The sequence below is a fragment of the Corvus moneduloides genome, chromosome 19 (genome assembly GCF_009650955.1).
Source record: "Corvus moneduloides isolate bCorMon1 chromosome 19, bCorMon1.pri, whole genome shotgun sequence".
In the NCBI taxonomy this organism is placed as follows: domain Eukaryota; kingdom Metazoa; phylum Chordata; class Aves; order Passeriformes; family Corvidae; genus Corvus; species Corvus moneduloides.
In genome coordinates, this window is record NC_045494.1 from 10,951,257 (window position 1) to 10,963,577 (window position 12,321).

Here is a 12,321-nt window from a genome sequence, read left to right on the forward strand (position 1 = left end):
AAAGCCCTCCCAGACCATCGAGTCCAACCTGATCCCCACCTTGTCCCCAGCCCAGAGCACTGAGTGCCACCTCCAGCCCTTCCTGGGACACCTCCAGGGATGGGCACTCCAAAGCTCCCTGGGCAGCCCCTGCCAAGGCCTGAGCTCCCTTTCCATGGGGAAATTCCTGCTGCTGTCCACCCTGAGCCTGCCCTGGCCCAGCCTGAGGCCGTTCCCTCTCCTCCTGTCCCTGTTCCCTGCGAGCAGAGCCCGACCCCCCCGGCTGCCCCCTCCTGTCAGGGACTTGTGCAGAGCCACAAGGTCCCCCCTGAGCCTCCTTTGCTCCAGGCTCAGCCCCTTTCCTAGCTCCCTCAGCTGCTCCTTGCAGGATTTATTCCTGCCAATAACAGGCACAGATGCCGTGTTGGCTTTGAATTTCACTGACAAAGGTTATGTGAGAGAGTAATTCCTGCTTGCAGGACCTGGAAATACTGGCAAAGCAAACTGGCCTGGAAGGCTTCTTGCATTTAACATAAAGAAGTGCTCACTGCAGAGCTGCTGTACCATGTCCACTGTGTTTGTGTAATTTTAAGTGTCCAATCTGGCTCTGCAGCCAGGGCCTTCCCTTCAGGCTGCTCTCTACCCACCTGGATCTCAGCCTTTACCACATGGTTTTCCCAACTTTCTTCCTGTTCTGTTGCCAATCTCCACACTCATTCTTGCTCCTCTTTTGGGACACCCAGAGCACCTACATGGTGTGTCCGTCACACCCCTCCAACATGGGGCACCCTGTATGTTTTAGTCACACATTTTTCGAGCACGTTGATGATAATGAATCTGCTGGAGTTTGTTGCTGCTCTGGATCCTGGCTGCTCTAGGATATCTCGTTTGTTTGGAATTGCAGATACTTCTGATGAATAAAGAAATCAACCCGGCAGAACTGGATTTCCTGCTCAGATACCCAGCACAGCCCGGAGTCACGAGCCCTGTGGAGTTCCTGTCTGACCACTCCTGGGGAGGAATCAAGGTACCTGATCCATGGGAAATCAGCTCCCCTTATCTCCTCTAAAAGCCCTTCAGGTGGATCCTTGTGGCATTTGGTGAACAAAATTCTGGTGAACCAAAAGGCTGCAGACATGGAGAGTTCTGCAGGTCCTGATTTTGAGGGCTCTTCCTGGGTATCCCCAAGAAGATGGTTCTTCCCTCTGAGATTTAGCCTTCTCCCTGTTAGACTAGACCGAGAATACCCTCAGGGGTTTGTGGTTATGGTTTGTAAAGGACATGGAGATGCCCCATTATTTGGGAAGAAGTGTGAATTTCTGCAGGGATGTGCTGGGGTTGGAACTATGACAGCTGCCAGGCCTGCAGGGAAATACTGTCGTGGGAATGGGCAGGTCTGGCACCTGCCACGTGTTTGGAGTGAGAGGGGAGGAAGAGCATCCGAGAAAAATGACAGTTATCCCATATTTGCTCCTCTTTGTCAACAAATGTGAATTGTGCTGGGTCTGGACCTGATCCAGCAGGGTGGGATTTGGTTTCTGAAAAGGGTCCAAATACTCTCCACCTTGACCTGTTCATTCACACCTTGCTGGAGCTGGAATTGTGTCCCTTGTCTGACTGTGGTGCTGGTCAGTCTCTGGCACCTGTGGTGATGTAAGAATCAGTTTTGTTTACAGCATGTTGCCTCTGTGGGACCTTTTCCTGGTGCTGTGAAGTAAGGAGTGAGGACTTCCCAGTTTCATTGGGATAGTTCTCAAATTTTCACCTGGGGCTTTGGGCTTTCCCTTTCTTTCCCTTCCCCCTGCTGAATGGAGAATGTATCTGGTTCCTGAAGAGGGACCAGACAGAAAATCTTCATCCAGGCCGAAGACATCTGTGAAGAAATTACCACTTCATCAGCCTGTGATGTCAAGCAATGGAACCTCTCACTGAACCAGCTCTGTTCAGCCCCTAAAAGGTCTATTCCCATAATAATGAAGGAATTAAAAAAACCCCTACACCTTTTCCTTAATCATCTTTTGTTCAGTGGTGGCACTTGGCTGTTCAGATAGCAGCAGCAGCTTTAATTTTGTCCCTTAATTGAAGACAAATTAAATGGACCCTGAGGGTCAACACACACAATCAGGAGGGCTCAGCCATCAAGCCCACGGAACACCTGCTTTGTAACAGCAGATTTTGTCTTTGGGCTGTGCAGTCTGTATGGGTTGTAGATGTACATCCCCATCGCTGCTTGACATCACAGCTTTTCTCAGCTCTGCTCTGTCCCTGCCCGTGTTCAGCCTGGGGAAATGTGGGCTGAAATGTGCATTTCAGTTCTCTGGGTTCTCATTCTGCACGGCCTGGGAGCATCCTGCCTTGTAAAGCTGCTTCTGACTTCACTCCTTTAAGCTTCCTCTGGAACATGACCTTCCTTCTGCCATGGGATTTAGAGGTTTCAGACTCTGATCCTCATTTTGGAGATACTTTTATGCATCTGAGGAAACACGTATGTTTCCTGGCACTTGAGGACGTGGGTTAGTGGTGATGCTGGGTTGATGGTTGGGCTTGGTCATCTTAGAGGTCTTTTCCAACCTTTATGATTCTGTGATTCTCTATTACTCCAGCAGTGCCCAAGGATGCCTTTGCCACCTGCCTGCAGGAGGTACATTCTCCAAACAAACACCTGCTGGGTTTGCAGGCAGTTTTCTTTGTCAGGTCATCCCTCCTGTGCTGCCAGGCCCCCTCCATGGGGCTGAAATGGCCTTTCCTGCTCCCTGAGTGATTCCCTTCAAGATGAGCCCTTCCCACTCCGCTTCCTCTTCCCCACTGAAGAGCGTTTGTGGGTTTGTGGTTGAGGTGGAAACTCTGATGTCCACAAATGCATGGGAAGGTTTCCAGGTGTGCTGCACACCTCAGGTGTCCTCAACCTGCACCTGATGGCTCCAGGAACTGCACATCTCCAAGAGTCACTGCCCAGACTCTGCACAAATTCTAGGAATTTCAGGACTTTGTGATAGTGAACTCTACATTATCAGATACTGAATACCCTTCAGGTTGTCTTTTGTGACGATTGTAGCATTGATTTTACTGTAAATAATATGGTTGGTGTCAACTTTATCAGTGTTTATGTTGATGTCTGTTGGTTTATTAGCCTTTGAGTTTTTGGCAATTCTAGTTACTTGAGGCATGGCTTTAGTAAAATCATATTTTGTCACAGACTGCTATAATTAGGTTAATTAGTCATGGCTTCTACACAGCTTATTAGCAGGCTAAAATCTCCTTTTCTTATATCAGGAAGATTAAATGCTATAATAAATTGTTTCTTCAACAAAGCTGGAGCAAAGTACACTTCAGATTTATATTTCAAATTCAAAGTGAAATTTAGCATTCTGCTGATTTTTCACAGAAACTTTGAAAATGCTCCAGCCCAAGGGGCTCCTTTGGCCAGGGGGTTCTGGCCAAGATAGTGCCGAAAGAAATCAATATTGATATTTGTGGCCCATTCTGAGCCTCCCACTTTGGGCACATTAACTTCTGAGGAAACCTCATTAAATGTTGAGGGCTCTGGGCATGCAACTGGCCTTGTGTGACTTGGCTGATTATTTACTGCTGGGGGTTGGTTAATATTATATATAGGCCAATAATCCTTTGCAGTTGTGTGGCTGTTTGCGGCTCGTGGTGCTGGAGCATCTCATTTAGGAAGCATTCATTTATGATTTAGTTTTCCAGCTTCTTTCCAGTTCAGCACAAAGTTTCACAGAGCCTTTTGCTGTAAGGGGTGTGCCAGGGAAGGTCGGTATTCACCCCTGGATGAGGAAACCCACATCCCTGGCCAGAAGGATGTGGTTTGTAGGGAAAGGTAATAGCTTTTATTATATCTGCTGATAGACCTGGGAAAATAGGCACATTTCAGGCTCTTTGGTGCTTCTTTAAACCTGAAACAGGAATTTCATTCAAGCTGAATAAAGGCTGAGAAAAGCTGCTCTGAGCTTGGCTTGGTTCTGTTCATCAGTGAGATGCGTGGGAGGGAATGGTACCTGTGGGGAGCCCCTGTGGAGGAGCTTTCCTTGGCTCTGGAGCAGGGGAGGTGTTAGCAAAGGGCACAGTCATTGCCTCGGTGCAAATCCTGCCTCTGGGTTGTTGAGGGTTAGTTGAGAGCAGGAAGGGGATAGAATTTTGTCATTTAATTAAAGCAGTGCCTTTGCTGAGTCCCTGGCTTTAGTGCTCGGTGGAGTTGGTCATTTCAGTCCTCTCATTTGCAGGGGCTTAGCAGTGATCCCTCGAGAAGGAAAAAGTGTTCTTTGGCTCCTAATGAGGTTTTCTCTCTCTTTTCAATTTCTTTTATTACAGCCTGTTATACTGTTCTCCCCCTCTGTGTTCCAAGTATCTGCCCTGAAAGTTTTTATTTCTGTTGGTACTTCTGAAAACGTTTTCTGTGTCCATGCAAGGCTGGCCATTTCTCCTGGCTTGGCTGGTGGTTTCCTCACCAGTAAATATGTGGCCACACCTTAGACCACAGTGGCCACAACCATGTGCAAATGCCATTTGGGAATTCTCGTTGTGGGATTGAATTAACACAGAATCCATGTAGAGATTGTCCTCTGGAAGGTGAGTATTCTCTGAATTCATCTCTGAAGTGATGCTCTGTGGTCCCTTGAACCCTGTGTGAAGCCCAGGCTGCTGTGTTGAGCTGTTCTTGGTTATCCCCAGGGCAAGGACAGACAGCTCCTGTCATGGCTCTTCTCTGAGCATGATATTGAAATGATGTCATTTGGTTTTAGGGTTGTTTGATCTTTCAGACTGTATCCAGGCTAACCAGTAAAATGAGCCAGCAGTTGTTTGCTGGCCCTGGCAGCACCTGACTGCACACAGCTAAACTCCCCTGACCTCCCAAACCAGAGCCACTTCACCCATTGTTTCCCATGGGCAGCTCTGCAGAGTCCTGCCCTGGGTCGTGCCCAGCATTTCCTGAGAGCAGGAGAGCTCACGAAAGCCAAAGGTGAGCCAGCAAGGCACTGGCAAATTGTGTGGCTCAGGGTGAGCCTGTGCCTGGGCACCTTCTGCAGGCACAGACAGAGGAGCAGATCAGCAGGGAGGGAGCAGTGCCTTCCCCTCGCCGTGCTGGGCTCTGAGACCTGCAGGGACAAATTCCTCCTGCCCATGCTCTGACACAGCCTTGCTCTGGAGCAGCCCTGTAGCAGTGGGTTTAGGCCTGAGTTTAGACCCTGTGCCCGTCAGTGGCTCAGGCACAGCCTCACACAAGGCACGGTCACCCTTTCTGTTCAGGCCAGGCTGGTGTTCCCAGGGGTGCAGCAGAGCACTGGGTGTGTGCCTGGCAAAGATCACCTGAGCATCCCCTGGGGCCAGCTGGGCTCTTCCCAAGCTTCTCTGCTACTGATGGAGCCGTGGGCTGTGCCCTCATGGTCTTCACTGCCAGGGTTGCCTTGGCCAAAACCAAAGCCAGGAGAAGGTGAGGGTGGTTCTGGAGGGGTTCCCTGGGACCCCAGTCATCCCAGCTGCCAATTCTCCCAAGCTCCAGCTCCTCCACGTTGCCCCGTGGTCCCTGGCTCCGCGTGGTGCACGTGGCTGTCCCCGTGTCCGGCTGTTCCAGGAGCCTCGGCTGGGATGCGCATTTCCCGAGCCTGATTTCCTTTGTGATATTTCCTGCAGTGCCTCTTCAGTGCTGAATGCAGATGTGTCCCACGGGATAAGTGCAGCGAGTTAATACACAGCAGGAGTACACCTGGCCAACTTGGATTACTTCTTATCCCAATCACTTCCCTCATCTTGTTCTGAAGAGGAAGAATTTTCATTATGTAGATATGAAAACGCCACTGAAAGGGCATTGTTTAATAAATGTGATGTTGAATAATGAGCTCTAAATACCGAATTCAGCTTTCGAGGAGGAGAACAGCCCTAGACAAAGTCGTATATTAACTCCATATTTATAATTTTGCAGAATGCAGATGATAAGATTGCGTGTGTGGCTTATGAGATAAAATACCGAATCATATGTTTTGCATTTAAGAAAACTGGAATTTTTTGGACAAAAGAACAGAAATCTCTCTTCCAACTTTCACTTCTTGCACTTTTTAGATGAAGAAATTTTTCATTCTTCTCCAGGATTCATTGTGACACAATCTGCTGCACACATTGTGCTCTCTGTGCATGTGCAATATCCTTTGATCAGGCTGGTCAGACAGGAAAGGCTCGCAGCTCACAGCTTCCCTTCTACCTTCAGAATTATTATTATGCCAGAAAACCATAGTCTTAATTAAATATCTTCCATTAACTCAGTTCTTCAGATGTGCAGCCTTTTAGAGCATCTTTGATAGAAAACATTGATTGTGACACTTCAAATGGACATTTATCTGCTCTCATCTAGAAGTTTCCTAAGGACATTCTTCTGTCCTCTGTATCAAGTCTCAGAGAAATATTCCCAGTGTCTCACAGAAATGCTACTTGAGAAGGTTTTACCTTTTTTTTTCCCCTTTTCCTTTTTAACCTGCTGGCTAACGATCTGATGCTTATCTGAAATACAGCAGAGATTGTGATCACATCAAATATTTAAGGACTCACTTTGCCAGTTTGATTGCAGAGTGGAAATCGAGTTTTCCTGGATGCTCTACAGCCTCTGTGTTTCCCTGACACAAAGCCTGCTGTCAGCTGAGCATTTGGAATGTAAAAGCCTCTTCACCCTCTAAATGGAAGGAAAGGGAAGTAATGGCTCCATCCTGCCCTTGGGTCACACCAACCCCAGGCTGGGGCAGAGGGGCTGGAAAGCTCGGGAAGGCCCTGGGGGTGCTGGTGACAGAGGCTGGACAGGAGCCCAGGTGTGCCCAGGTGGGCAAGAGGCCAATGGCACCCGGAATGTGCCAGCCCTGGGTGGCAGCAGGGCCAGGGCAGTGCCCGTCCCCTGTGCTGGCACTGCTGGGGCACCTCCAGTGCCGGGGACAGCTCTGGGACACTCAGGACAAGAAGGACATGGAGGGGCTGGAGCATGTCCAGGGCAGGGAACGGAGCTGGGAAGGGGCTGGAGCCCCAGGAGAGGCTGAGGGAGCTGGGAAAGGGGCTGAGCCTGGAGCAAAGGAGGCTCCGGGGGGACCTTGTGGCTCTGCACACAGGGCAGGGCTGGCACAGAGTGCTGCAGCTTCCATCCCCAAGGTTCTTTGAGCAGGGCTGTGACCACAGGTGGGGCGGATCTCAGGGCTGTGTGTCCCTGCTCTGGGAGGAGCAGCTCTGCAGCTCATTCCCTCTGCTGCCTGTTCTTGAGGCCAGTCCTGCTCCCACGGGTGAGACCATCACGGTGCAGAGCTGGGAGAAGCCTCATCAGGGGACCAGTCCATACATCTGAGTCCATATGTCTGTGTCCATTTATCAGGACTGAACCACGGACCTTGAGAGCTTTCCAGCAGGGGACATCTGGAGCAGCTGCTTCAGCTGAATTCTTGCAGACAAGGGGACATACTTTCTCTTTCAGCTTTGCTGTGCATTGGTCCATGGCGATGGCCCATCTGGGATTTATAACAACCAAATCCAGAAAAGTTTTCAGAAATACACAAGTATTTCTTTCAGCTGCCCTCGGGCCCCATGCCCAGCTTCTGGCTGTGTGTTGCTGATGTGCTGAGAGGCATCCAAGAGTGAAGAGGAAAGATGGAAAGCATGGCTTAGGAGAACAGCCTGACTTTGCAAGGCCCATTCTCAAACCCACTTGAACAAACTTTTTAGAAAGTGAAGAGAAAATGTCAACATGAACCCATCTGGGAAACATCTCAGGCAGAATGAGGAAAGTATGGTGGGTGGTTGTAAGCAACGAGAACACAAAGATTGTGACTAAGTCTCAGTTCTGTTACTGACCTTTCCTGTCGAGAGGAGCTGGCTTTAAGAACACACTGGTAGGAAGGAGATGAAGCCATTGTTCCCTAATTTATGATATTTCACTGGGAATTTTCTGAGGAAAGGTGGTGAGATCCAGCCCATCACTCATCAGATTGCTTGTGGTGTCCGCCCTGCACGTTGTGACGCCCTGGGACCCTGCAGATAAACAGGGTGGGTTTGTACAGGGATGTGCTGTGGCTCTGCACACCTTCTGTCCCCACTGAAATGTTGAAGCAGCAAGGAGGAGTTTGAAGGGAGACAGGCCCATACAGTGCCTTGAGCTTGTCAGTCAGCTTTTACGGAAGAAATAAGGAGAATTAAAATAACATTTTTTGTGTTGAAAGGTGATTGAAGCTTGGCAAACCCCATCAAATCTTTGTTTTCACCTTTGGTAGAGATTTTTCTTATGAGTTAAATTATTCAGGTAGTGCAGCTAAACAGAAAATAACACCTTCAGTGTATGAATAACACAACTCCAAACCTGGGATGGGAGAGGTTGTAAATAATGCATCATCTGCTACATTAATTGCTCTAGTTAATGGTAGTATTCAAATGGAGCAATTCATCTGCCCATACATATTTTTCCTGAATGATCCAATCTATCAGTTGGAGCCAGGTGCAGGTCTGGCTTTGCCATTCTTCCAGGAGCTGTCATTTTCCAGCTGTGGGGATGCTGCTTTTCCCTAGAGACTTTTGGGCCAGCTGCAGAAAATGAAAGAAATGAATATTCACTGAAACCTGTATAAGCAGTGCCCACAGACAGTGTAAGACTTTTACAAAGTGTTTGGGGGATCACAGAATTGTGGGGTCGTTAAGGTTGGAAAAGACCTTCAAGATCCTCGAGTGGCACAACTGCTGAGCACTGTGAACTTCTCATGTGTGGATTTCTGCTTAAAAACTGTGTAATGCAATTCATAAAGCCACAGGTCCTTAGTTCTGCAAGTGAAATCGTGACTAATCATCAGGATTTAATCATCTCACAGATTATTATGACTGTGAGAATATTAAATATCATTTCTTTCCAGTGCTGACAGGTTGTGTGACTTTTGTAGAGAGAGGTTTGATGTTCAGAGTGTTCCCTACAGAACATAATTTTTTCAAGCAGAGGCTCAAGTTTTTTTTTAAAGCAAAGCAAGATATATAAGTGAAAACTGTAAGTAAAAACCAGATATAACCTGAAGCCTCAAAAGATAATGATAGCTTTTACAAAACCCCTCAAATTCCTTTATTTTGATTTCCTTCTGTCTTTTAAAATGCAGTCTCATGGCTGCTGGGGAGGTGGGTAACTGGGTGTTGGGAGTGTTCTGGCAGCTCTGCCTTTACTGGCTCTGTTTTATTTTCACCCTGTTTGTGTCAGTACAGGGCACAGCAATGAGGTGATGTTGTCCTGCCTTGCCCCAGAGCTGCTCTCGAGTCAGGTGGTATTTTAAATTATGGAAATACCTTATTTATACTTTTTTTTTAAAGTATAATTCCTTTTGGAACTGAAGGGAAAGGAAACATGGTGCTAATATACGTGTTTGGGGTTTTTTAAGGTTTTGTAACATCTTATGAAGCAACACCTAGACTTGAGGCTGGCTTGAGCAGATGGTTCCCTTCGAGCAGTTGCCTTCAGTGATCAGAGCAAGTGTTCCCTCTAATGAATGTCCAGAACTTGTCGTGCTGTGTCTGGAACCAGGAGATAACTCATGGGCAGCAGCAGCCCTCTGGAGCTGTTCTCTTCTCTAAAGACTCCTCTGGATTCTGAGGGTTTCCTCTCCTCTATGGGTGCCCTCCCTGTCCCCCCAGACGTTGTCCCCACAAAGATCCCCCCTTCCCTCGGATCCTTGGCCGTGTGTGGAGGACACTGCCAGGCTCTGCGATGGCATCCAGGGTTGGTGTCCTGCAGCCAGGGGCTGATCCGTGTTGTGTTTCCCACAGCTGTGGGGGAATGGGAGAGCTCTGCATCTGGGAATGTGTGAGCCCCATGGGGCTGCTGGCACACCAGCCCCACAGTAACGCTGCTTCTGGCTCAGACGAGGAACTGTCAGAGGAACCTGAGGTGATAAAGCAACTTGTCTGTGACTCAGTGAATGAAAAACCATTTTCTCTGAGAAGATGGTGGATCCTCTCCTTGACATGGTGTGAAGAGCCCTGTTTTGCTGAAAAATTCTCATTTTGAGATGTAAGCTCAAGGCCCTCCTGTTCCCAGCCATCAGAGATGATCGCAGTGTGGGTTGCAAAGACAAGAGCTCGGGTCGTCCAGCCCTTTGGATCATTTTCTATTTCAACCAATCATTTTTGTCTCTCTCAATTTCCATGACAGCTCTAAGTGACAAATGTACTTTTCATTATGTGGACAAAAATAGATACCCTGCACAGGTTGATGTGCAGCTCTCATCTGCTGCCCCAAGGTACTGCTCCTGCCTGGGAACAGGGATCTGTTCGTGCTGGACTAAGTTTCCTGGAAAAATTCACACCAGAGGTATTGAAAAGCAATTAATATTCACAGAAAGGTTACTGATTGAGAGAGCTTTCACTCCACTGGCTTTTAAATGGAAGCATCTCCCATTAATACCATCACTCCTAATAAATGCTATTAGAATTGTTGACTAATGAAAATTTTAGTGTTAATTTATGTAATACAGAGTTTTTATTTGCAATTAGAGCTTTCGTGATTCTGCAATATGTTGCTCAGGGAGAGAGGGAGACTATCATTCCTGATTACATGTCTGTCATTTAGTTAGAAAAAAGCAATTTTCCAGAGTCTCCCTTGTTAACATCAGCCAAGAGACTTCTCGAAACAGCAGCAGCCAAAGTTCTGAAGTGATATTTTGAGTAAATCTCATCAAAAGTGAGAAGATGTTTTATATAAGCACTTGCACTGAGAATTCCCTGAATTCAACATTTGCCATTGTATTACGCTCAGCCATGAGAGGTGCCCTGAATACATTTATTGCTGCAAGGACCAGGGCTTGGCAGGTCAGAATTTGTGGCATCATTCCTGGGAATTCCAGTTTCTCGTGGTCGGTGCTCTGCTTGCTGGTTTTTCACAGAAATCAGGATATGGCGCTGGTTTGGAGCAAGTCCTTCTCTCACTGACATTCTCCTTGTTAGTGCAAATCCACACATGGAAACAACAGCTGTTGAATCACTGCTTTGCTCACAGTCCCCATGAAATTCCCTGGATCCCTGGGACTTTGGCATGGGGCTGGTCAGGGGAGAGCTGAGCCTGTCCGTGCCGTGGCTCTGCAAACCCTCTGCTCTTCCCTGTGCCTTGGGTGGAGGTGTTGATGGAATGCTGCCTTTGGGCAAGGCTGGGGGTGTTGCAGAAGAGTTTTTGGTGGTATCCAAAAGTTCTCCTCTGCCCAGAGCTCTGGTTCTGGCCCTCAAGCACATGGCCTGTGAGGGAAGGTGGGGGATTTGTCCAGCTAGGAGAGGACAGAGCCACGTTCTCCATCTTGGCAGAGCGTAATAAGGATCCGCTGTGGCAAACTGCAGCTTGGGAGGCTCTGCTTGAACATATTTTTTAAAAAATCATCTCCTTTAGTGTAAGGACAGCACAGCCCGACAGCAGGGTACCCAGAGGGGCTGAGAGCTTCACCTTGGATGGCAGCATTTTGGTGGGCACGGCCATGGGCAGACCCAGCCTGAGCAGGAGCTTGGCCTGGGCCCCTCCAGAGGGTTCTTCCAAGCATTGCTGCTGTGAAGCTGTCAGTGGATATACAGCAAAGGTCCTGGGTTGTGGCACCCTCTGGGAACAGCTCCACAACCTCTTTCCCTCTGTCATCCACAGGCATTCGACCCGGGAACAGGCTGCCCAGAGCAGCTGGGGCTGCCCCTGGATCCCTGGCAGTGTCCAAGGCCAGGCTGGACATTGGGGCTGGGAGCAGCCTGGGACAGTGGGAGGTGTCCCTGCCCATGGCAGGGATTTAAAATGAATTGATCTTTCAGGTCCCTTCCAACCCAAACCATTCTGGGATCCTGTAATTCCCACTGCTAAAAACCTGACTGCATTTGTTATCAGAAGCCCCCTTTTCTGACATCTTCCTCTACTCTCTTCACTCTCAGTCTGTAAATTCAGTCTGTTAGGAAGACCAAAGTTTTACACTGCTCTTGTCTTCTCACCGGGAAGCCTTCCAGAGGGAAAGTGGGGTTTTTAAAACAGTGTGATCCTCAATGTCTTCTGCCTTGTTTGCAGCAGACAATCCCTCACACCTCTGCCAGGGCCCTTCTGGGACTTTCCAAGCCCTGTGCAAGGGTGGATCTTCCCAGTTTATCTGAACAAGGTGTGAAAACAGCATTTCCTAGAGGGCTTCCTCAGGTGCTTCCCACAGTGAGGCCTTACGGGGTGGGAGCAGGAGCACTGCTGTGGGGAGCACCTCTGCCCATCAAGAAGCTTCTGCTTCCCTCCGATGCCCTTTTCTTTCTGTAGAAAGCAGCTCATTCACTGTCTGATATCCTTCCCTTGTCTTTAATCCTTCACTTGTCGTTTCTGTTTCGTGT

The 12,321-nt window shown here is 48.4% G+C and overlaps 1 protein-coding gene across 4 annotated transcripts in view; it reads left to right on the forward strand.

The window, feature by feature from the left end:
* The window catches only part of DNAH9 (dynein axonemal heavy chain 9), a 149,585-nt gene that overhangs the window by 95,368 nt on the left and 41,896 nt on the right, over positions 1–12,321 (forward strand). For 3 of the 4 annotated variants that reach the window (XM_032129150.1, XM_032129153.1, XM_032129154.1), the window contains one exon: positions 884–1,006. In XM_032129150.1, coding sequence (XP_031985041.1) covers positions 884–1,006 — 123 coding nt within the window. Of the gene's footprint in view, positions 1–883; positions 1,007–9,371; positions 10,428–12,321 lie in introns of those variants that run through there. The other variant, XM_032129151.1, reaches the window with a different exon arrangement.